Source organism: Drosophila teissieri, chromosome X, assembly GCF_016746235.2.
Source record: "Drosophila teissieri strain GT53w chromosome X, Prin_Dtei_1.1, whole genome shotgun sequence".
Classification (NCBI taxonomy): domain Eukaryota; kingdom Metazoa; phylum Arthropoda; class Insecta; order Diptera; family Drosophilidae; genus Drosophila; species Drosophila teissieri.
This window is the reverse complement of record NC_053034.1, coordinates 10789019-10812492: the sequence shown is the minus strand read 5'-3', so window position 1 is coordinate 10812492 and position 23474 is coordinate 10789019. Positions and strand designations below refer to the sequence as shown.

Sequence of the window (23474 nt, the reverse complement as noted above, 5' to 3'; positions counted from 1 at the left end):
ATATTACTGTTTGCAGTAAAATTAAAAATTGAAATTCATGTATTTCTGTCTTAATATTATTATATTAAGAACAATAACAAAATGGAACTACGGTCATTTGGAACTCCCGGTTTTTGTATATATGATTTAAAGTGTGAAATGAATTTTCATTATAAAGCTAAAATAACTTTAGCTGGACATGACATTTTTTCTGATGCCGAAAAATAACAATGATTTAATAGCTGGATGTAAATTAATTGTCCGTTCTTATCGAGAACACACATTAATTTTTGATCGAAATACGTTTACAGTTTAAATGACGAGCCAGCATGTGTAGCATCATTATCATCACTGAAGCTCAGCAGAAATTCATCGTCAAAATTGGTATGGGGAGAGTTGAATTGTAGTGATTGATCATCAAAGTTGTTGTATGTGGACGACGGCTGCTTGTAAAAATCCGGCATAGGTTGGGCCATTGGGAACTCGTCCTCCTCCAGTTTGAGTCGCTTGTTGGGCGGTGCCTCCTTTTCGTCAAAATTAATGCCATAGTTCCTCAACTGGCTTGCAGTAAAGCGGTTGACAGTGCCTGTGGATGTGGTGGGTATATCGTCGCTGATCCAGGAAGATATGTCTCTAATGGGTGAGAGTATATCGACTCTTAAAATTTCGGGTTTATCAGAAATTTTATTCGATTTCTCCTCGTCCGCCTTTGGTACTTCGTCGCTTTTCACTTGTTTGCCCCCATCATCCGACTCCTCCTCTCCTGATGCCTCCCCTCCTGATTCTTTGTCGTCCGATAGGGATTCCTCCATTTCTGATCCAGATTTCTCATCATATTCGCCCTCTTCTGGCTCCAAAACCATTTCTGACTTTTCTATTTTAACTTCCTCCTCATATTCTTCATCTTCTAGCTCCATTTCGTCATCTAATTCCTCTTCGGAAGCTTCCTCTAGCTCGTCTCCAGATAATTCCGCTGATTCTTCCTCTGATACTTCCTCGGAATCTTCTTCTGTGATCTCTCCTTCTTCATCGTCCTCTTCTGTCTCTCCAGAAAAAGAAAGCCAATCCTGGTGCTCAGATTTATTCTTTTTAATATGGTTTATCTCTAGATGAGAAGAAAAACGCACTTGCTTTGTTGGCGAGTTGGAGTTGGCAACATGTTCGTCGTCCTTGCGATTGACCAAAATGGATCGCAGCGGTGTCGACAACTTCTTAGTTTTGTCCTTCTTACTTTTCACGCTCGTTCTGACTTCATTGTCTTCTGTGGTGATATACGCACAGAGAAAGTTGTTTAGGAATTCCGAAGCGGACTGAAGTGGTGAAGTGGTGTCAGGAGGACTAGCGATCTTTGGCTGATGATCTTCATGTATGTCGATATGCCCTTCAGTGGCATCCGTCTTAATCGAATTAATTTCTTTCAACTAAAAAATTAAAAAAGTTATTCACTTAAAGCTGTATATTATAACAGATTGATATCGGATTAAAAACTATTTTAAAAGTGGTGTAATTGGAATGTGTATCTCATAACTCTTACTTACCTGTTCCTCCAATTCGTTGATCAGCTTGCTCATCTGTAAAATGCTGACTATCTTCCTGTTACGATTGTCCGTCATAATTCTCTGTGTAAGTGTCCACTCGCGATCCGACTGGTCCAGTTCTTTTTCCACCGAGGCTAGCTCGTTTTCGGCCTCTTTTTCTGAGGCTTGTGCTTCGCGGAATTCCTGGACTGAAATTGAGAATCAATCAAATAATAAAAATTTAAAATGTATTGTTTCACAGAATCTTACCGATACTGCGCGATTCGAGGATGGAGTTCTGCTCATCCTCTTGCTCAGCCGAATCATCATCCAGCTTCATTTGGCGCAGGACCTCTTGCTCCTTGCGATGCACCGTGTGGTAGAGGATGTCCTGAACACTGGCCATTTCGAGCAGATCCTCAATTTGCAGGATCTGGAACATACAGTCTTGCGTTATGGTGTTGGCCTTTGTCATTTGGACATCGTTATCCTTCACTTGCGAGGCGCACTGTTCGATCACCATCAATTCAAAAAGCTCCTGATCCAAGCGCGGCTCTATGACTGCAACAAGCAGGAACATGTAGGAAATCCCTTAGAGATTCGCGATTAAAGCCCACTCACGCTGCTCTTCGGCGTCCAATTCCCTTCTCTTCTTGAGCTCCTTCTCGAGCTGCGACATTCGAGCATCATTTGAACAAGTTAGCCCCAAAAACTCTTTGACAAGCGGATATTTTTCCATTTTCAGTCCGTCGAACGTTGTCACCTCGATAAACTTTCAAGTTTGCGCGTTTAACAGTTAATCGAAAATTGAACGGTAACGAACAACAGCCAGTGTTGAAATGATTCATAGATATGAACATCGGAATAACGGCAATATACATCGCTTACAGTTGCACAAAACTTTGAGTATTAATCAGTATTAATTTCATAATTACGAAGGGAAATCTGTATTTAAACTCTGTTAAGTAAGTATAAAATGCATACATTTTTAATTTGTCAAATTCTAAGTGACTATAATCATTAATAGTGTGATTAATGAATAAAATTGTTGTACAAGATATGTACAGATTTGCTCATCTCTGACGACACACGCCAGTGTTGAAAAACGCTCCGCCGAAAATCAGCTGTAAGCGGTGCTTGTTAAAAAAAAACTGACAGCAGCCGACGGACTTCACATAACATAAGAGCAAATTTTCAGCCTTTTCATTATTTTGGAAACGCCAGAATGCTGACAAACTGTGCCTCCAAGACGCTGGCCGCCGTGGTGAGTAGCACAGCCATCCAAACTAGCCAGTAATTTGCGGTGGCACCCGGGGGAGCCAACCTGTTCCTCCCTGGGTTATATAATTCGCGACAGGAAAACAATAACATTAAGGATATGTGTTCTTATTTGCAGCGCGCCAACATTCGGGCCATTGCCACCAGCAGTGCCCGGGCCAGCGACAATCTGTTCGTCCATCGCGACACACCGGAGGATAATCCGAACATCCCGTTTGAGTTCACGGCGGAGAACAAGAAGCGCGTGGAGGCCATACTCAGCATCTATCCGGAGGGGCACAAGCGCGGCGCCATGATCCCCCTGCTCGATCTGGCACAGCGCCAGTACGGCTGGCTGCCAATTTCCGCCATGCACAAGGTGGCTGAGATCCTCCAGCTGCCCAACATGCGCGTGTACGAGGTGGCCACCTTCTATACGATGTTCATGCGCAAGCCCACTGGCAAGTATCACATCCAGGTGTGCACCACCACGCCCTGCTGGCTTCGCGGATCGGACGACATCCTGGAGACCTGCAAGAAGCAGCTGGGCATCGGCGTCGGCGACACCACCAAGGACAAGAAGTTCACCATCTCGGAGGTCGAGTGCTTGGGCGCCTGCGTCAATGCGCCAATGGTGGCGATCAACGATGACTACTATGTAAGCAATTCTTGCTGCTGAATGTGTTTCCTCTGGTTGTCCAAAGATTCAATTTTAATATGTTGAATACGACTTTGGATTGAGCAATCAGACTTTGCTAACGTGCTCTTTATTTTGCAGGAGGATCTGACGGCCAAGGACATGCAGGACATCCTGAACGACCTGAAGGCGGATAAGATATCGCCCCCTGGTCCACGCAACGGACGCTTTGCCAGCGAGCCAAAGGGCGAGCCCACTTCCCTGAGCGAGGAGCCCAAGGGACCTGGCTTTGGTCTGCAGGCCGGTCTGTAGAGGATGAGCAAGGAGCAGAACCTATCACTGATTGTCGAACGAAAGTTAAATAAATGTTAAGCAACTCTTAGAGGTCATTGATAAAGGAACTTGTGAATTATTTGTGAAAGCACCCTTTTAATAATAGATATTCTTTTTCTACCTATCAGTTTGAAGGCCTAAATATACATTAATAACTTCCAAAAGAAACTCGAAAATGTAGACTAGTAACTAGATGTGGAAGATCGCCAGAACCCCAATTAAAAAGGCAAAAGCGCGAGTGGCTTTTTCATATCTTTTACATTTCATGATTTTATTTTGTAGTGGAAACGTTAGAGTTTCCTTGCTAATTATTATGTTATTACTTGGTGTGTACTATTGCATATGTTGGTATGAACGTATATTATGAATTGAGATGATTGGAAGAGTAGTTAAGAGGCTATTTTCAGCTGCGGCAATTGGCCCACAGGGACATCAATTACTCAGGATAGAATTAAAACTACGGAAACTTAGGCTTACATTCTACGCTGGTTGAGTGCAGCCGAACCAGATATAATACTACATATATATATGCTCTATGCTGCAATCGTTCGCCAGTCCTTACTTATGAGCTAAAATCCGAATTTAGTATTGTGTAATGTGTTGCCTGCGAAGGTGTCTGCCAATAGTCAGAAATATGGACATGAGGTGGATGGCTCCGCCAGCGAGCTTTTTTAAAACCAATGACGAATAAGGAAAGTGTTTGTTAAAATCCACTGGATCCGCCATGGAACACCTCTCCACGTACACCGGTCCACACGCGTCATTAGAATCTATGAATCTATGCCAACAAAAAAAAAGGTAAAAGTGTACTAAAATCCTACACGATCCGCCTCCGCTGACGATAACTTTAAGGAGCAGGGCCGTTGCCCTTTCTCAATCCTCGCCGTAAAAGATTCTGAAAGTAAGAATAATTGTTTATTGACATGAGTAAAACGGTTGAGTGTGGGTATCAAGCTATAAATAAATTAAGGAAGAAAATAAGACACAGTGTGTAAAATTATACAAACAAACGAGATATAAGAAAATCATTTAATCATGGCAATGATAAGTAACAGAACTAAATTAAAAACTTTGGCGGGGAAAGGAAGTATTTAAATGAATTACTTTAGAGCTGTGCCATTATTCTAACCTCATTTTGTATATAGAGATATTAAACGCACCGGTTTTTGGCGGCTGACCGCTTCGAGGAGCGTTCAATGCGATTGTGTAGATTTGTCCTGGGATAGCATTCATCGACGAGTCGCTCGGTCTTCTTGGGCGATTCGCGCAGCTCCTTGACATCCACGTTCTGCTGGGTTAGTAGTTCCCGCATGAACTTCTCGATTAATGCGTCGCACGCGAGATTTTTCCTTGGCTCCCAGGAATCATCCTGGGGTCCATACTTTTTCCATCTGATCTTGAACATGTCGCCCTCCTTCGTGACTACGTGATCAATTATTTTTTCCACTTCCCATTCCTTTTCTGGATCGGTTGTGGCGTCGACTTTCTTGGCACCGGCGGTCGGTCGACCTCGAGCCTTGGTTTTTTTAACATTTTGCGTGGCCTTTGATTTTGCTACAACCTTCTGAAAAAAACAACGACGATGAAAAAGTTGGAATAAAAAGATTATCTTATAGGGACTATAAACTAATGAATCTGAAAGTACGAGGAATTTTTGGCTAAGCAATAACTCCAATTCCTACATTTTCTAATCAGAGTTTCATATTGTAAAGTAATTAAAGCATAGATGTTTTTACGGGGATAAACGCGTATGATTTAAAATAATAGTATAGTTAATTCAACATGCAAAACAATCGAAGCTGTTTAAAAGGTTTTGAGTCTCATTGTTTTGTAGAAGCTAACCAGAATTTTCCAGAAAGAACTAAGGTTCAAGATCTAATTGGGACTAGTATGCTTTGATTTTTTGATTGTAGGTCTCACCTGGGGTTGGGGTGATTGGTCTTCCTCGATCTCCACATCGTCATCGACCTCCGAATCCTCTTCAGCGGCCTTCTTGCCATTTTTGGCGGAAGAAGTCTTAGCCCTGCTCAGCTTGCGCTTCTTGATTGGATTAGATGCGTCTGCGGCGGCTTTGGAGGTGGAGGGCAGGTCATCGCTATCTTCGGTTCCCGGGCGCACTGATCGTCGTGACTTGCGTTTGATCCCTGTCTTCTTTGACGAGCCGTCGACACTCAAGTCCACATCCGAATCATTGGCATCGTCCTCCGAATCCTCTACAGCGACTTTTTTACCATTTTTGCCGGCCGAAGTAGTGGTTTTTCTGGATGTGCCCACCTTGCGCTTGTTCCTGGGAGTTGATACATCCGCGGCGTCGGAGTACTGGTCATCGCTGTCCTCGGTTCCAGAGCCCACTGAATCCGCTACAGCGACCTTTTTACCATTTTTGCCGGCTGAAGTGGTGGCTTTCCTGCCCCTGCCCACCTTGCGCTTGTTCCTGGGAGCTGTTACATCCGCGACATTGGAGTTGGAGGACTGGTCATCGGTGTCTTCGCTTCCAGAGGCCACTGTCAGTGGAGCCTTGCGTTTGTTGGCCGGCCTCTTGGACAATCTGCCTGAGGGATTGGAGGAGCTGCTGTTCCCATTGGACCCCTGCTGATCCTTATCCTCGTTTTCGCTCTCGGCGGCAACTCCGTTCCTGCGCTTACTTTCTGCCACCTTCTTGCCCAGCTTGGCCATAATGCGCCTGGTTATCCGGTAGCGTTTGGTTGTCTGGAATCGTCCTTTCCTATATACTATCGCTATACGATGGCGATTCCGATCGGAACGCAAGTGGACAATTGGTTACTTAAATTGCCGCGTACCAACAAAACAAATTTTTAATAGAGTTTTTCGACGACTGTACACTTGGCAGTGTTACCAGACTGTAAAACTGCAAATGCACGAAGACGAGATATGCAGTTTTTCGAATAGTATATAGATAATCTCTGGGATTATATATTTGATATTGTATGAACGAATTCAAGAGATCGTATGCATTAAAAATATTATTTCAAATATTTTTTCCAAAATTCTAAAAAAAACGGTAATACATAATTAGTGATAGTAATTAATCGATACATCCGACTTGAAATACGTATCAATCGATTTAGGAATCGGCTTCTCTGTCATCCCTAATACCAACCGCGTGCGAATTTCAATACGTTTCGAATCGATCGCTTTTCGACCAATAAACAGAGGGAATGCAACGCCAGAAACCCAAGGGACCCGGCAAACCGGGTCCGCGTTTCAAGCCGGGATCCGGCAAGGGCAAAGGAGCTCCTGGTGGCCGGAGAAGTGGCGACAACATCCACAAGCGTCCGCGCCAGGAGCTCAACAAGTCGCGACTGGCCGCCACCGAAGCGGAGATCAAGGAACTGCAGACCAAATACGCGGAGATCGACGCTAGTACCATCAAGAAGTTCGCCCAGTTTCCGCTGTCCAAGAAGACCATAAAGGCACTGACGGAGTCCAAATTCGTGCATCCCACGCAGGTGCAGCGGGACAGCATTGGACCGGCACTGCAGGGCAAGGATGTGCTGGGTGCGGCCGTCACAGGCAGTGGCAAGACACTGGCCTTTCTCATACCCGTAAGTTTGTCCCCCCGCTTCTTCAAAAGAGTTGGCTGAATGCTGAAAGTTATACAATGGCCCATCTATTGCAGGTTCTGGAGCATCTATTCATGAACAAATGGTCGCGCAGCGATGGCGTTGGCGCCATCATCATCTCGCCCACCCGCGAGCTGGCCTACCAGATATTTGAGACGCTAAAGAAGGTGGGGAAACACCACGACTTCTCCGCCGGCCTCATCATTGGCGGCAAGAACCTGAAGTTCGAGCGGACTCGCATGGACCAGTGCAACATACTAATTTGCACACCCGGCAGGTTGCTGCAGCACATGGACGAGAATCCGCTCTTCAATACGAGCACCATGGAGGTGTTGGTCCTGGATGAAGCCGATCGCTGCTTGGATATGGGTTTCCAGAAGGCCCTAAACTCGATCATAGAAAATTTCCCACCTGTGCGTCAAACGATGCTGTTCTCGGCCACGCAAACGAATACGGTGCAGGATTTAGCGAGGCTTAATCTGAAGGATCCGGTCTACGTTGGCTACGGAGGAGCGACGCCAGGGGAAGAACCCAGCTCGAGCACAAAGAACGCTCCGAGCACCGCTGTCTTGGCAGTTCCCGAGCTGTTGCAGCAGAGCTATGTGGTGCTGAACCTCGAGGATAAGATCACCATGCTGTGGTCGTTCATCAAGAACCATTTGAAGCAAAAGATCATTGTGTTCGTATCCAGTTGCAAGCAGGCCAAGTACCTGTACGAGATATTTTGCAAACTGCGACCGGGTAGCCCGCTGCTGGCTCTATATGGAACCCTCCATCAAGATCGTCGCATTGCCATCTACGAGGATTTCCTTCGTAAGAGCCACGTCGTCATGTTCTCCACTGATGTGGCATCGCGCGGTCTCGACTTTCCGGCGGTCAATTGGGTGGTGCAGTTGGACTGCCCGGAGGATGTTTCCCAGTACATTCACCGAGCGGGACGATCTGCCCGAAACAAGACACGCGGCGAGTGTCTGTTGGTTTTGACACCCAGCGAGGAGGAGTATATGATTGGAGCACTTAAGGAACAGTTGAATATTGACATACGTTGTGTGCAAATCGATCCCAAGAAGCTCTTCTCGCCGCGCGTGAAGATCGAGGCCTTTCTGGCCCAATTTCCCGAGCTGAGAGCCACCGCCCAGCGCGCCTTTCTCTCCTACATCAAATCCGTGTTCCTGATGCGCAACAAGCGCTTGTTTAATGTGTTTAGCCTCGATCTAGATGCATTTGCTCAGTCGCTGGGCTTGGCGGTTACGCCGCGTGTTCCCTTCCTTGAAAAATTCCTGTGGCGCCAGAAGTTGCAGCAGCAGCAGAAGGAACAGGGTGATAACCCAACAGCAGCCAATCCAGTGCTCAGCAAGATGACCAAGCAGCAGAGCTTTGGCGGCGGTGATGATGATGAAGAGAACAGTGATGACGATGACTTCATCAAGGTGAAACGTAAGGATCACGATGTGGAAGGAGAACCAGTTCAACTGGACGAAGACGAAGCCGCAGAGAATGAGGAAGAGGCTCCCCTTGTAGTGCCCAAGCGCGAGAAGCTGGTAACGAAGGCCTCGCTGGCCAAGAAGGCGCTAAAGAAGAACCTGCAGGTCAACTCCAAGCTGAAGTTCGATGACGAGGGCGAAACTATGGCAGATGATCGCAGCCAAATGAAGGCGTTGAGTGCCAGGCAGAGAACAGAGAATCAAGACGACGACGATGGAGGCATCAATCTAGTGCTGTCCAAGGCACTGCTCACAGAGGAGGATCAATACGACAAGCAGCGGTTCCGTGAGCTGGTCAAGAAGCGGCACAAACTGCAACGGGAGAAGCTGCGCAAGAAGACGGAGGAGGCCAAGGGCAGCGACGAGGAAGAGGAGCAGCAGGACGATGGCAATGCCGACGATGCTGGCAGTGAGAGCGACCATTCAGTGGACCTCTCCTGGCTGCCGGATCCCGACAAGGTCTACAAAACGAAGGCCAACGCTTCGGAGCGAAATGAAGACGCGCATAGTAAATCCAAATCAGAGTCAAGCGATGCATCCGACGATGAGGAATCTGACGACGACGAAGACGACTCCGATGATGAGCCCGCCTACAAAAAGTCCAAGCTGACGAATAAGATGACACTAATGGACACGGAGGCCATAGCGGCCAGTCTGTTGGGCAGCTAAGTGGGGGCTCGCCTGTTGGAATAAATTAATGCAAATTACTGTGTAAAAATAACGTGTAGTTTAATAGAAGCTTGTTTTTATTGATACTTCAACTTCATACCGATGTTATTTTAATTGGGCTCAACGAAAGGAAACTAAACTTTAACTATAAATAAGTTTTAAAATGCGCTCGTGTAATTATTCGTTATTCCCAGGCCCAATTAAATAGATACATTTGTATCTATGAGGACGTTCACCCCCTAGTAAAAAGTCGCTTGGCAAATGCTTCACAAATATTTGGAAAATGCCCACAAATTTATTATTTTTGTTTTGTTTCGTTTGATTTGATTTCATTATGTTTTCGCTCTCGTCTTTTGGTTGTGGCGATTGTGGCTCCACACCGCTACCAGCCCATCGGATGGAGTCCAGTAGAGCGGTGGTCACCCATCAGACATGGCGTATCCGGCATCCAGAATCCGCAGCGTGGAGGTGAGTGATGGAGCTGGGAGGGCGGGACGGGGATTCGCTGGATTCTGCGCGGGAAGGGTTTGTTTTTAGGTGGGGACGGGGTGGGGTACTCTCCTTTCCGGTTCGAAAAGGGGGCGTGGCTGCGTGGCATGGGTGTGGCATAAAATTTGCTTTTAAAAATATCATTACACATCACGTCAATTACAATTTTTTTGTTCGATTTGTTTTGCTTTTTCTTTTTTTTGTTTCGTTTAGACATATTTGCTTGTTTTTTGTTTTTTTTTTTTTGTATGTTTTTGTTTCAGTTTAGCGTATATACGTACGTGTACAAATAATGCAATAGACACACATCTATACAAATTATACTATATAATGGTTAAGTTTTTCTTTTCTTTTTCTCTCGTTATTTGTTGTAAATTTCATTTGGAGTGCTTATTTCTTCTTTTTTCTTTTTATTATTATTATTTTATTTTTTTTGTTTGGCAACAGATCTCGCGTTATTTTCTTCCATTGAGTTTGAGGTCCGTTTCAGACACAAGATACACAATTATATATAATTAGGTTTCGGTTTGTATATAAAAAATTAATGCTCAATTACAAGGAATAACACTTAGGCGTATGTTGTCTACAATTTTTTACGATTTTGCATTTCTTAGTCGTTCCTTCTGCCTGTTGACATTGCGTTTGTGGAAAATCTGCTGCTCGCTTTTAGTTAAAATATATGCGTACATGAGTAGAAATTGTATAATTTGTTGTTGTTTTTTCGCTAATTCGATACGACGGTACACACGCACACACACACACAATTTGCTTTTGGTTTTTGAGAGACAGAATAGAGAGTATTACATTAAGGATTATATGCCTGGCTAATGCAAATATCAATTAGACAATCAGTGGAGATTCGAGTGTGGGGGAAACTTGAGTTCGCTTCGCTTCGCTTTGCTTCATTTTATTTTTTTATTTTATTTGTATATTTTGTTTTTATTTGTAACTTTATTTGTAGTTTTTGTGGGAGATTTCCTTTGCCGTAGTAATTATCATTTTCGTTTTCTTTCGCTTATATGGTAGCTATATAATTATATAGTGTATATCTAGTTGGATGACAAACGTACATATACAGACACACACACTGAGAGATGCACATTTAGTTTAGCTCGAAAATTAGATTTTGCTCGGTTGTTTTTATTGGGTTTCTGTTCTTGTTCTTGTTGTTGTGTTTTTGTTGTGTTGTTGTTCTTGTGTGGTTTATAGTGTAGTCCTTTCTTCGCTTGTCCTTTCTCCCCCTCCTCCTCCTCCTCGCCTACTTTCTCCTATACTAGACACACAGACATTTAGTGGTATTTAAATATATATTATATATCTAGCATTATCGCTATTGTGTTTATGTGGAAATTGGTTGGCTGATCGCGCATTATTTTTAACATACAATTACAATTACAATTACATTTATAACATACACAGATACACAGTAAATTTTATTTAACCATCTTCCTGCAGACATCATACTAGATATCTTTCCATGCTTTCATACATATACTTCCTTGGTTGTTTATTTTGTTCTCTTTTTGTTTTTGCTTTTGCTTTTGTTTGTTTTACTTTTTTAGTTATGTTCTGGTTTTTTGTGCGTTGTCGTTGGCGCCCCCGCCCCGCCCCTCGTGATGGAAGGAGCGTTTGTGGATGGCGGGTGACAGGTGGCAGGGGAGGAGGACGAGGAGACTGGCGGTGGCCGAGGGGCGGGGAATGGGGGGCGGCGAGGGGAGGTCTCACTCAATGGATGCAACGACAAAAGGGACGCACCAGCACACAGAGAAAATACTTGACGCGTTTACATATATCACGGAAACACAACAAAGCCATCGATACAAAATATATATTGTATATATAAAAAATAAATATACCCTACTTAGCCAAGTTCTGTTCTCTCGCTCGCACGCTCGCACACACAATCACGAATCACGAAACACACACTGCACACAATAGACCCAAGTATATTATATACTATTATAAATATGTATATGCCTGGCTGCTGATCCTCATTTGAATGAATCGATCGATCGATGGGCTGCCTCCTGCTAACGCCTCCTGCCTCCTCCTGCTTCATCCTGCTACCTCCTGCTTCCTTCTCCCTATGGCTATTACTAATATGCTCCTTAGATCATCCAAAAAACACAAAGCACACATGGCACACATGGCACTGGCACATGGGCGCCCACATTCATACACAAACGCACATTGAATCTAACTATCTCGTTTTGGCTTCGCGTCCGGCGGTCAAGTAGAAGTCCAATTGTGCCATGGCCTGGCGGGGATCTAGGCCTAGACCATGACAAAAGCGTCCTTGCCGCAGAACAGATACGGGAACTGGTCAATCATTGTCTGGACAATGTCCTCCAGATACGGACGCAGCTGCTCGAAGTGGCCCATGTCGGTGAAGTCGATGGGTATGAGTGTGGGCCACCAGCAGATGGCCAAGTTCTTGCTGTCCATGCTATTCAGCTTCGAGTTGTCCGATACGCTGTGTGGAGCAAATATACAAATGTAAATATCAACGAATCAGTGGCAGTGGATTCCCCTCCCCCCAACTTACTGCACAAAGTGCTGGAATATGTATTTGAGTATGGCAAAGTTAATGGGCGGCAGCTTCTGGAGCAGCGATTTTAAAGCTATCAAGCGGCAACTCCGGTCCGTTTTGACCTCAACATTTAGCTTGGAATTGCCCACGCCTCGGGAACCTTCAAGTAAAAACATGTTAAACGCGTTCGCAGGCATTACATTTTGGCTGCTACATACCGGCAATCTCCTCCAGCTCCTTGATAATGTCCTTGCTGAACAGCGGAGGCAGGCGCTTGGAGAAGAAGTCCTTCAGTGCCGTGGCCACGGCATTCACGGGAATGTCCAGCGCATCAATCTCAGTATTGGTATCTGGATTTGAAAGCATTAGAATTTGTTTGCGACTATAAGGTTGTGACTCGTACCCTCTTCGAAGCGTTGGAACAGCATGTCGACATGCGCTCTACTTCCGGGCACCCTGTAAATGCCCTCGGAGTCCAGGCCCTCCTTCTCGATGAACTCGACGCACTTGTTGAGGAAGATGGGGATCTCGCCCTGTTCGGAGGTAATCATCAGCTTGCCAAATTGCGCCTCCACGGACTCAACCAGGCCCTTGGCATTCTGTTTGAGCTTGCGCTTGAGCTTCTTCTCCTGCTCCTTTTCCTTCTCCTGGAGCTTGCGCTGCCTGGCCGTCTCCTCCTTGATACGCCGCTTCTCCAGCTTTTCAAAGTCCTTCAAGCATTTGGCCTGGTTCATGTTGTACTCGGGCAAGTTCTCTGCACCGAAGATGCCGGCACCCGCCAGCTCTGGCACCATGGAATACTGCAGGGGGAGAAGGATAACAAAGGTCAATTTTCAGTTTTACAAATGTAGATATTTATTCAAGGACACCCACCTCTGGCGACTTGTCGCTCTTCATGAACTCGGGAACGCAAGGCTCTGGTTTCTCTGTGAAAATTCAAAGAAAATATAATACATTAGATATTAAGTGGCGATTGAGGTTAAGATGGTTTAATACTTGAAAGAACTGAATCAAATTTAGTTGTAAACGATGCAGCATGCTCCACTTGCAGCCGCTGCACCGTTTAAATGCAACGTTTTTGTAGATACAAACAGTTTGCCAGCTTCCAGTGAAGATATTTGTACATATATGTAGATATAAGCAAAGAACACAAATCACGACACATACTTTTCTCACCTGGCCCGCCGCCGCCAATGGCCATGCGCTGGTAGTGCAGCGGAATCTCCGGCGGACTCACATAGGAGCCGAACGGAGGAACACGCGGCGTCTGCACCGGAATGGCCACCTTCTTTTTCTTCTGCTTCTTGGCGGCCACCGGCTTCTTGCTGGCCTTGTAGTAGGCATTCTGCTGGCGCACTCGTCGCTCCGTGGAACTGGCACAGCTATCCGATTCGGTGCAGTCTGCGGATGACATGGAAGATTGGTTTGAGAAGAGTGCTCCCCTTTGGTTCGGGGATGATAGCGTTGGTGCAAGGAGCAGCGAGGGACACAGGACAATGCTTTGTTCGATAATCAATGACACACTGTTGTTCTACTCCACAACGTACTTGATCTTAACATTTCAAATCCAAACTAAAAATGAACATATTTTCAAGCAACTACGTTATAGGAATCACTTTCAGTCGCAGTAAAAAGAAAAAAAACGTGGTGTATCACAGTTATTTGGTATTTCCGGCAAGTAAACTACTCATTCAATGTTTGTCACAAAACGAGCGCAAAATATACATTATTCCTCAAAACAAACAAATGCGTACTGCTCGATAAAAAGATCACAAGCTAGAGTATTAATGAAATTCAAAAATATATATAATTTCGATACGTTAGCATCAAGTTCGTGGAGTCATCAGTGTGGCTTTGTGCAGGGTGAGTGATTTGGGTGAGTTAGTGGGCGAGAAGTTAGGAGTTAGTTCTGGTGAAACGATGCTGCGCTGCAAAAGGGTTTCCCTGGCATCAATACCTTCGTTTTCGTAGATCTGCTCGTACTCGGCGAGCTCCTCGGAATCCTCATCCTCGCCATCCAGCTGGGCATGATCGTACCGCTTGCCGTCCTTGTCGACCGGCTCCAGATACGAATCCCCCATGCAGCCACTGCCGGAGCCCAGACCCAGGCCCAGGCCAGTGCTGCCCGAACCCGAACCGGATCCCGAGCCCGAACCGGAGCCGGTGAAATTCATCTTGGCCACCGCATCGCTGACCAGCTGGAAGTTCTTCATGTTCAGCTTGCCCGGCTGCTGGGTGGGCAGGGTGAAGGTGGAGGAGCTCATGGCCGGGCAATTGCGACTGGGCGCCTCGCCCACTTTGAGCGTTTGACTGGGTCCCTTTGGGCGGATTTTGTTCAGATTGGAGTCGATGTGCCGGCGACCGGTGGTGTAGGCATGTGTGGATCCGCTGAAGTTGTTCCAAATCAAGTTCTTGTTCATGTTGCGCCGCCCATCGCTCTTGTCCTCCAGCCACTCTAAATTATCCACGCGAATTGTGTTTGTGGGGGAGAGAAGCAGAGATTCACAATTAGCCCAATCGGAGGAGATTCCCTACGCGGGAACTTCGCTAACTATTAGTGCATCGGTCGGGGGCACAATTATTGCTTGATATAAAACGAATAATTTGATATGAGCTCTAGTTAATTGCGCTACACTTATGCGCTTATTACATGTAAGTGAGCTGTTATCAACAATACATGAGCGATACAAACATTATACGCACGTTACTTATTCAATATCAGTTAAATATAACATTTTATTCATTTAATAATAGATTACACTCTGAATAAAAACGATTAAAGCCTCAAATGAAATATTATTCATTTTATATTCAAGAACTTATGCAGCATTTAACCAATATACACAAGAAATGCAATAAGTTGCAGGGGCAGGCAGGTAAATAAACTCAAGGGATTCGTGCCGGGGATTGGAATTTGGTTTCATTGGATTTTCAGGCAGTGCATCGGTTGCAAATTCAAATTCGAACAGAACAGAAAACGACTTAATCTAGTGTCTAGAATGTAAGTGAATCGTGAGATTAACCTGCATCATGGGTGGCCAGTGAATCCTTGGACCCGCTAACATCGGCTGCTTGTCGGGAAACGAGAAAAACGAGAGCAAACACACCGGATACCAGATTTAAAATGGATTCAAGTTCCGACGAGTGATTTCACAAAAAAGAACCAAAAAAATGGGAAATTAAGAGGAACAGATTGAGCAAAGCAAAAGGAGAACGTGGGGAACGGCAAACGAACGAAAGAACATCTGTACAATCCCCCAATTCCCAGCGATATGGCGATTGGGATTTGCTTTTTGGGGTCGTGGGTCAGGCACCATGGCAACATGGACAAATCGTGGGCACATGGAATATATATGTACATAAACAGCTTTACTGGCAGACAGTACGGGCTCACGAAACTGAAGAGTTCACGAAAACCAAGGAGTTAACATAGCAAGGGAACACTCGAACAAAAAAAAAACCGGTAGGATCGGGTAGAAACATTCAGGTGGTGGAGCGAATGAAAGTTGATACGATTGATTAAGATCGCCCGGATAGATCTGGTGAGTTGTCCTTGCAGAGGATGCCAGAAAAGCATATTTTCAAAATCTAGATCTTACTCAAGTTGCCCTTCAATACCATAATATACGTTTCAATCGACTTTTGGGTGATTTCTACATTATTATTAGTCTACATAACAATTCCAAGAAGAATTCATATATATATATATATATGTATATATGAGTATATGTACACTTTCTCATTATATGTATGCAACTTTATCACAATTGGTTTCAAATTCTGAATTATACCATTCGCCAAATTGCTAGCATTGTATATTACACACAAACTATTTACAGAGCATTAAAAACAATCCATCATAGTTCGAGTCTATTCGCTTCCTATTTTTCACAATTCAAACGAAATATGTATTTTCGAAAAGAATGCAACAAACTCAGGATAAACTTCTCTGTAAGGAGGTCACCTCACCAGCTTTACCCGAAAACAAAGAATCAAAGGGAAGAAAGTGAGGTTCAGGAGTGGATTGACGGGTTGGCGGGTTGGTGAAGATTCGTTGGTGTTTTTTTTTTTTTTTTCTTTTTGAGTGATCACAACAAGGAAACCAAATAGATAATTGAATAATTCAAAACTCTAAGGGATGATAACGAGATAGAGGGAGACAGATAGAGATAAGAGAGATAGAGATAAACGAGAATATAGGAGAAATATATTCAAATAGTTAGATTACATGTTATTTCTTCCAAACTTGATTCTGAAGCCGAAACGAATTGACTCTTATATGTGCATGTAATGAGCTGATGATCTGGAGGGGCTGGCTCTGGAGGAGTTGTTGGAGGAGGGAATATCTGGAATCCTTATATATTTTCGTTTTGTTTTTTGGTTTTTTGTTTTTTTTTTTTGATTGAGTATTGTTTGTTTGAGAGCAAATAATTTGATTTGCAATAGGCAAAACGACAACAACAAATACACACACAGAGATAAATCGATAAAAAATGGTTAAGGTTAATCGTTAATTAATAATAATCATTATATATATGATATAGATAGATATGGCGCATATATGTATATGGTTATGGCATAGAAATGGCACGATCTCGATATCCACGAGTTGGCAATGAAACGGATGGATGAATAAATGAATGAAGAAATGAATGAATGAATGGTTCGGATGAATGGAATGGATGAATATTCAAACATGGATAATTATATCGTATATGGGTATGTATAATATATATATATAGTTCATTGGCTATGGATCACGAATTCTGAATGAGTTTGGTTTCTGTTTGTTATTGGGTTTCGTTTGGTTTGATTTGATTTGGTTTGGTTTAGCTTTAGGTGGGGTCTTTTGGCTTGGTCGTTTGGGATCAGTGGCCAGCATGGAACTTACTTTGATGCAGGTGCTTCGGCTTTTCGTTGTCATCGTAGATTTCATCTAATGATATATCTCTTTCTTCTGCAAATTGAAAAAAAAAGTGTGATTAGAAGGGCTGTCGGGAACATTAGCTCATTGAATTGACTCACCATTTAATGAGTTGAGAGATCGGGTTGGAGCCATTTCGTAGTTCTCACTGCCGGAACCGTCGGTTCCCAACGTATTGGACAGCATGTAGCTCTCGTGGCGCGGCGGCGGGCGTGGCATCTGGTTAACCGAGTTCTCCAGCGTGCCCTCGCCCGAATCCAAAGTAATTGACTCCTCCACATGCAGGTTCTCCACCTCGTACTTGTTGTCCCAGGCCGTCTTCAGGAATGGATTATAGAATGCAACTGTAAAGGGGGCCATAATGTTAGATTCATTGCCTCGAATTCGTTTCCTAATTCACTTACACTTGACATACTGATCCGCCGAGAAGGTCATGAAGCTGCCCTTGAAGCGATCGGCCACCGCATTGCCCTCGGTGATCAGATACTGGCAAATATCGCTGTTGAAGAAGGCATTTACGCCCCCGCTCTCGGTCACCGCGATAATCTGCAATGGAATGTTGGCATTCTGGGCTGCCAGGATGCTGAACACATGAAACGAAAAGAAAAGAACACATCTCTAATGCTTGCCCTATGCCTTATGTCATAATAGATAAGTTAACTCACCTTAGATTTGCCAACGATGATCGACGCTTGGCCGAGTAAAAGTAAATATAGCCATGGATTAGTTCATCGCGGTACTGGCTGGTGCCATGATATGAGGAAAGGATAAACTCGACCCGCCGCTTGGCATCGCCAATGAAGACGTCGATAATGATGGAGTGTTCGTTGGCTTTGACCAGCGTCGATTCCTCCACCAGCGGCTGGACAATGTTCTCGATGTCGTACTGATCCCCACAGAAGATGCAGCACAGGATGCGCAGGTCGGTGTGATTGGAGGGATACGGCTCGTAGCTCTTCATCTCAGTCAGCTTCAGCGACAGGATGACTATGTTGAGTATGTCGTAGACGTACTTCTGGTGATTCTGCGTATGATCGATGAAGTCGCAGTGCAGCATCTCCGACAGGCGCATGCCCTCGTTGCGCAAGTATTCCACCTCGTTCTCCTTGAGATCCTGTGGCTGGTAGACCAGCACGATCGGCAGGTTCTCGAACTTGTCCTCCAGCTCCAGATTGCAGAGCAGCGTGCGCTCCAAGTTGTCCTTGAGCGTCTCAAAAGATTGCTGGTTGGAATACACGCAAATGAGACCTGCAAAAAATCAAAATTTCTTAGTTGCAGTACTTGGAGCGGTTAACACATTTCTGTATGTCATCGGGCAGGTATGTCAATCTTTTCTCATTAAGTGAAAACAATCACCAATAAGCAATTAGTAATTCGAAAAATCAAAAGGCTGTGAGTAAGCAACATGATCTCATAGGCCAGCAATAGAAATTCGTTAGTCCGTTAATTAGCTAACTACTATATCTTGGGAGCATAGTGAGCCGCAAGGCAATTAAGTGCAATTACTTGGGTGAGCTTTACTTATTATAAGGTGCCAGCCCCTATTTGAGATTCAATGGAACACCAAACCTACCACTCGAGTAGACATCTATGGCCTTGAAGGCCTCCATGTCGCCGTTGGCGATGCGGTAATTGAGATAATACGTCTGGTTCTCGTAGATGTACTCGCCCTTGCTCCCGGTGCAGATGCGGATGTCGTTGAGTAGATCGCTGGCCAGGTGCTCAGAGCCCACGATCAGCAGATTGAGCGTGCGGTCACTGCCGCTGCCGGAACTCTTCCAGCCACCGCCGCTGGGCGTCTTGTGGTTGCTGGCCGACTTGTCGGATAACACCTCCTCAATCAGGCTATCCACGCAGTTGTAGAAGAAGGGGCAGTGATCGCGGATGGGGCAGTGGATGAAGCGCAGGTGCTGGACAAGCATCAACCGCCGCTCCTGGTCCAAGCGATCGAGCATCTTGTAGCGTGAATCCTCCTGTATGACATCGGTGATCTGGCGCACATCTTCCTGCGTGATGTTGTCAACGTTCTTGAACTGTAGAAAATATTGAGCGTGTTCCAGCAGAAGCTCCACAAAATTCTGTTTGCTCTTCTCAATGATGTCGTCCTGGTGGATGTCGTAGATCTGCTGGCAATCATGCTCCGAAAGCGCCTCAAAGCATTCGCGTCCCATGAACAAGACGCGCACCTCGGACAGTTGCTTGCCGGGCGTCACAAAACCCGACTCCTCGAGTAGCATTTTGAATTGCTGCTTCCATCTAAGGGGGATAGAATGAAACAGCAACGTTTTAAATGGGCTTAAATATAACTGAAAGCTCAATAAATCAATAAAGTAATGTGCATTCATTTTACAACTCCCCCAATTGTAAAATGACTTAATTAAATTACACGTTCGGTCGGAACTCACCCAATTTTTTTCTTGTCCTGCTGCACCGAGTTCAAGTAGTTACGGAAGACAGTCTCTGCCTCGGAAGTCTCCAGCACATCGAAGGGAATGCGGGCCTCATCCTCCGCCTCGTCCATGTCCACCAGCTCCGTCCACGAGGCCTGCGGGCACTCGAAGAAGTACTGCTCGAACTCGATGTGATTCTGCAGATAGTTCCTGGCGCACTCCCAAGCATCGTCATCGCTGATATTCAAAGCCCCAATGTCCGGCAGCAGGTACTCCAGGGCCAGGGCAAACTTGTCCAAGTACTGATGCAGTTTTTTGTTCAGATGATCGTCGCGCAGCTTCTTCATGTGCCGTCGGAATAGTTTCTGGCCAGCCTCGTGACCAAATATGTTGAGAAACTCGTTCCACTCGCGGTACTGTGACAGCATCTTGGAGCCCTGCGACCACAGGACATGATAGTCGGTAATCTGGTTGCGAATTAGTCGCGTCACCGCCTCGGATCGTGTGTCCAGCAGTTCTTTGCGCGACTTGGCCGACTCCTGGTACGAGATGATCTTGACCCGATTCTTAACCTTGTCGATCATCTGGGCGAGCAGGAGGAAGGCCAAATCGATGTTGATGCTCTCGTGGGCCGACGTCTCAATTAGCTGCACGGTGCTCTTGTAATCCTTGCGCTGGCTTATCTTCTCCGCCTCGCGAACATACAACTCATAGGCGTCGTCGTTCTTTGTCGTCACCAGCACCAGGGGCTTCTTGTTCTTCAGTATGGTGGCGATGACATTCTGCACGAACTCCACCTGCTTCTCCACACTGCGATTGGGCACTGGACTCACGTCGAAGACGACCACAAAGCCATCGATACTGAGCCGGCCATCGGGCATGACCTTCTGTTCGTACTCCTTCTCAATGCCCAACTGATTCTTGCATATGTACATAAGCTTCTCCGCGGAGAACACCTTGGTGGCCGTGCACCGCTTCGAGTATGGATCCATCTTTCCCACCTTAAAGGCCTGGAATGTGGAGTCGTCCATGAACTCCGTCTGCTCGATGATATTAAACTGGTACTCGACGCCCTCCTCCGTCGTCTTGCGCACATCGCCCCAGTAGAGGAAGTGGTCATTGTTTACGATCCGGCCACTAAAGTCGCTCTGGCTAAGCACTGATATGTGATCGATGAAGTAGTCGTCGGCCATCGGGCGCATGAATCTGTTGCACAGGCATGACTTGCCCACTCCCACCTGGCCGCGGTCCTTTTCGGTCCCGGATAGTCCAATGACCGAGATGTTAAACTGACGCATCTTGACGTTCCTGCAAGGATTCAAGCGTGAAAGAAGGGTATTAGATAGTGGCTTATAGATTCGCAGATTAATGCTGAATGCACATCAAAATGTTACGGAATAGGTAATGCCGAATTGGGAATTTCGCATGTGTTTTTGTTCAAAGTTACGATTGTGCCTTATCATATCGATAAGGTGTGTTATCTACTGACGCTTTTCCTAACATGCCTATTAACATGACACAATGTTGTAACCTTGTATCCATCGAAAACTGATTCACTCAATCATGTGAAAAGTGAATATTTGAAGATATCAATAAGCTGGCATAACCTGTTATAGTATATCTTTCCGGTTCAGCGACAATTGAGGATTATACATAAAGATATATTCCCTTTTATAGGGATATACAAATAGGAAAAGCGTGGGATGGACCTTGGTTCGGCTCACTATATTCCAAAGTGTTTACGTGGAAATGCCAGCTTATGGATATCTATGGATATTCAGGGAAAACCTCACTGTTTCTCCGGACACACACGGAAAGTGGTCGATTTCTGGTCACTTTTTCACGGCAAATGGCTGGCTTGCGATGCCAGGCGATGACTATTATCCAAGATAACCTTCGAGTTGGAGATTCGCCCCGTGTCCCCCGCGCCGTCTGCTCCAATTGGCCGCAGGACCTTCACATTTTCGCACACTTTTCGCCAGTCTAGGACTTTGTCATGGGTTCCTTTCGGCTACAACTACGCAGTTACGGATACATCCACGGATTGGGGGTCCAAAATCACGAGAGAGCGAGAGCGAGAGATTGGCTGCTGCGATGTGACAAAAAAAAAAAAAAAGAAACGAAGAAGAAAAACGCGAAAGCGATTTTCTTATGCCGGCGCTACCCGAAAATTCATTCCATGTGATTTTTGGCCAACGAATTTCCGCGAATTGTGATTTCACAACAAATGCACAGGGCTGTGTTTTACCTGTTTTGTCTTCGGTTGCTGGTTTGATCTTTGTATTTATTTATATGGCTAGTTTTTATACAACATTTTCGGCAAGTAGGGAAAGTCAGTCTGCAACAAATCCTTTTTCCTTCCTGACTGCGGCGGCTGTTCTGTCGCAGCGCTGCTTTTGCTGCTGCAAACGACACGGCGCAACTCTCCAAAGAGAGCGAGAATCAGAGTCAGAGCGACTGAGAGTGAGTGAGAGTGGAAAGCGGAGAGAGCGCGTGGGTGGATGTGAATGTGTTTGTTGTTGCTTTTGCTGTTGCTGTTGCTAGTGCACTCCAATTTGTTGCTGTTATCCTCGAGTGGGAGTGCAACTGTGTGGGTGTGTGTGGTTGTGCGTTTTTAAATGAGAGTGGAAATAATAAATTCCCCACTGGTCTTTAATTGAGTTTTTCCGGCGTACAAACACCGCACACACTCACACACATGCTGGACAAGTGCAGCGCAGAAGCGAAATTGGATCTGCAACAGATTTCCTGTACATTCCCCGCGCTGCACAACAAAACTAACAACAACAACAGCAGCAACAGTCACAGCCACAGCAAAGGAAGCGGAGAGCAACGATCCAGTGATAACAACAACGACAAAGGCAAATAGAAATGAGAAAGCAAGGAGGAGGGAGAGGAAGAAGAGATAGTACTGCAAGTGCATGTGCAATGGTACAATTACAAGCACAAACACAGACGGGTGGGGCGGGAACGGGAGAGAGAGAGAGCGCAATGGCGAGAGACAAAACACCAAACAATTTTTGGAAACGAATTTTCAGATTTGTTGCAGAAAAGAAAAACACTGTTGCCGCATCCGCCTAACCATCCCGCTCTAGCGCACACACTCCCAGCATCACGGCATCTCGCTCTCCCCGTGCTCGCATGCTGCGTGTGTGTGCGTGGGTTCTGTGTGTGTGAACAATTACCTGCAGCTGCGCACAAAGAATTCAAGTTTAATCCGCCTCGGCGACACTTTTTCTTGAAGCCCGTGCTTCTTGGCTTTCCAGCCAGTCACTTGACAAAATACTAAGCAAATGTATTTGTTGTATTTGTTTCAATAATTATTTTCCCACCACGAAACTCTCACTCACTCTCACGCACACAGGCGCACACACTCAAGACAAGGGAGAGCGGGAGAGCGTGAGGAGAGAGGTGCAGCGCGTACACAACGTATACAAAAGACAATTACGAATCAGCATCGTAAACGCACACTGGAAAAGCAGGCCTAAAACGTCCTGACTCAAATCAGGATTCAAAACACAAAACTCAAAGCCGAATGCCAGCGCCAATTTGCAAATTACGCACGCACGATCGCTACTCACAATTATTGTAATTCACATCCGAGCTTTAATTTAACAACAACAAAAACTAGAGCTGGAACTTAACTCGATGCTTGTTAGCTATTATCGATAACACGACAAG

The 23474-nt window shown here is 45.3% G+C and overlaps 5 protein-coding genes across 11 annotated transcripts; 2 read left to right on the top strand and 3 right to left on the bottom strand.

The window, feature by feature from the left end:
- Positions 1–102: 102 nt before the first annotated feature.
- On the bottom strand, positions 103–2259 carry LOC122624523 (eukaryotic translation initiation factor 5B). Of its 2 annotated transcripts, XM_043804130.1 has the most exons (5): positions 2118–2259; positions 1767–2057; positions 1518–1705; positions 1107–1400; positions 103–1046 (listed from the first exon to the last, which is right to left on the bottom strand). In XM_043804130.1, exons 1-5 carry the CDS (start codon positions 2233–2235, stop codon positions 285–287), a joined length of 1653 nt encoding a protein of 550 aa, XP_043660065.1. In that variant the 5' UTR covers positions 2236–2259; the 3' UTR covers positions 103–284. The 2 variants fall into 2 exon arrangements, with proteins under 2 accessions (XP_043660065.1, XP_043660064.1); XM_043804129.1 differs by having other exon boundaries at positions 103–1400.
- A 340-nt stretch (positions 2260–2599) lies between these two features.
- On the top strand, positions 2600–3787 carry LOC122624085 (NADH dehydrogenase [ubiquinone] flavoprotein 2, mitochondrial). The gene is made up of 3 exons (XM_043803520.1): positions 2600–2760; positions 2893–3411; positions 3532–3787. The coding sequence occupies exons 1-3, from the start codon at positions 2722–2724 to the stop codon at positions 3700–3702; spliced, it is 729 nt and encodes a 242-aa protein (XP_043659455.1). The 5' UTR covers positions 2600–2721; the 3' UTR covers positions 3703–3787.
- A 229-nt stretch (positions 3788–4016) lies between these two features.
- Positions 4017–6566, bottom strand: LOC122623962 (nucleolar and coiled-body phosphoprotein 1). 2 transcript variants are annotated; one of them, XM_043803368.1, is made up of 3 exons: positions 5644–6566; positions 4884–5284; positions 4017–4618 (listed from the first exon to the last, which is right to left on the bottom strand). In XM_043803368.1, exons 1-3 carry the CDS (start codon positions 6397–6399, stop codon positions 4597–4599), a joined length of 1179 nt encoding a protein of 392 aa, XP_043659303.1. In that variant the 5' UTR covers positions 6400–6566; the 3' UTR covers positions 4017–4596. The 2 variants fall into 2 exon arrangements, with proteins under 2 accessions (XP_043659303.1, XP_043659302.1); XM_043803367.1 differs by having other exon boundaries at positions 4019–4618; positions 4884–5287.
- A 257-nt stretch (positions 6567–6823) lies between these two features.
- Positions 6824–9552, top strand: LOC122623594 (probable ATP-dependent RNA helicase DDX10). Its single transcript, XM_043802835.1, has 2 exons — positions 6824–7289; positions 7364–9552. The coding sequence occupies exons 1-2, from the start codon at positions 6903–6905 to the stop codon at positions 9458–9460; spliced, it is 2484 nt and encodes an 827-aa protein (XP_043658770.1). The 5' UTR covers positions 6824–6902; the 3' UTR covers positions 9461–9552.
- Positions 9553–12082: 2530 nt separating this feature from the next.
- LOC122623014 (rho GTPase-activating protein 190) lies at positions 12083–23459 on the bottom strand. Of its 5 annotated transcripts, none has more exons than XM_043801888.1 (14): positions 23375–23459; positions 19809–21101; positions 18977–19659; positions 18069–18651; positions 17808–17986; positions 17505–17747; positions 17371–17436; positions 14437–14934; positions 13647–13880; positions 13353–13405; positions 12883–13279; positions 12698–12829; positions 12495–12639; positions 12083–12422 (listed from the first exon to the last, which is right to left on the bottom strand). In XM_043801888.1, exons 2-14 carry the CDS (start codon positions 21089–21091, stop codon positions 12224–12226), a joined length of 4695 nt encoding a protein of 1564 aa, XP_043657823.1. In that variant the 5' UTR covers positions 21092–21101; positions 23375–23459; the 3' UTR covers positions 12083–12223. The 5 variants fall into 5 exon arrangements, with proteins under 5 accessions (XP_043657823.1, XP_043657821.1, XP_043657824.1 ...); XM_043801886.1 differs by lacking the exon at positions 23375–23459 and adding an exon at positions 22979–23363; XM_043801889.1 differs by lacking the exon at positions 23375–23459 and adding an exon at positions 22979–23363 and having other exon boundaries at positions 13656–13880.
- Positions 23460–23474: the final 15 nt, after the last annotated feature.

Bases quoted from the DNA above. Each gene is read 5' to 3' on its own strand.
- LOC122624523 (XM_043804129.1), bottom strand. From the start codon at position 2,235: ATGGAAAAATATCCGCTTGTCAAAGAGTTTTTGGGGCTAACTTGTTCA. The intron at 2,058-2,117 runs GTGAGTGGGCTT...TGCTTGTTGCAG, and splicing joins ATTGGACGCCGAAGAGCAGC to TCATAGAGCCGCGCTTGGAT. The intron at 1,706-1,766 runs GTAAGATTCTGT...TCTCAATTTCAG, and splicing joins CCTCGAATCGCGCAGTATCG to TCCAGGAATTCCGCGAAGCA.
- LOC122624085 (XM_043803520.1), top strand. From the start codon at position 2,722: ATGCTGACAAACTGTGCCTCCAAGACGCTGGCCGCCGTG. The intron at 2,761-2,892 runs GTGAGTAGCACA...TCTTATTTGCAG, and splicing joins CCAAGACGCTGGCCGCCGTG to CGCGCCAACATTCGGGCCAT. The intron at 3,412-3,531 runs GTAAGCAATTCT...TTTATTTTGCAG, and splicing joins CGATCAACGATGACTACTAT to GAGGATCTGACGGCCAAGGA.
- LOC122623014 (XM_043801888.1), bottom strand. From the start codon at position 21,091: ATGCGTCAGTTTAACATCTCGGTCATTGGACTATCCGGGACCGAAAAG. The intron at 17,987-18,068 runs GTGAGTTAACTT...TCATGTGTTCAG, and splicing joins TCATCGTTGGCAAATCTAAG to CATCCTGGCAGCCCAGAATG. The intron at 12,423-12,494 runs GTAAGTTGGGGG...TGCTCCACACAG, and splicing joins ATATTCCAGCACTTTGTGCA to CGTATCGGACAACTCGAAGC.
- LOC122623962 (XM_043803367.1), bottom strand. From the start codon at position 6,399: ATGGCCAAGCTGGGCAAGAAGGTGGCAGAAAGTAAGCGCAGGAACGGA. The intron at 5,288-5,643 runs GTGAGACCTACA...TGTTTTTTTCAG, and splicing joins ACCAATCACCCCAACCCCAG to AAGGTTGTAGCAAAATCAAA. The intron at 4,619-4,883 runs GTGCGTTTAATA...TCTTACTTTCAG, and splicing joins CGGTCAGCCGCCAAAAACCG to AATCTTTTACGGCGAGGATT.
- LOC122623594 (XM_043802835.1), top strand. From the start codon at position 6,903: ATGCAACGCCAGAAACCCAAGGGACCCGGCAAACCGGGTCCGCGTTTC. The intron at 7,290-7,363 runs GTAAGTTTGTCC...CATCTATTGCAG, and splicing joins CACTGGCCTTTCTCATACCC to GTTCTGGAGCATCTATTCAT.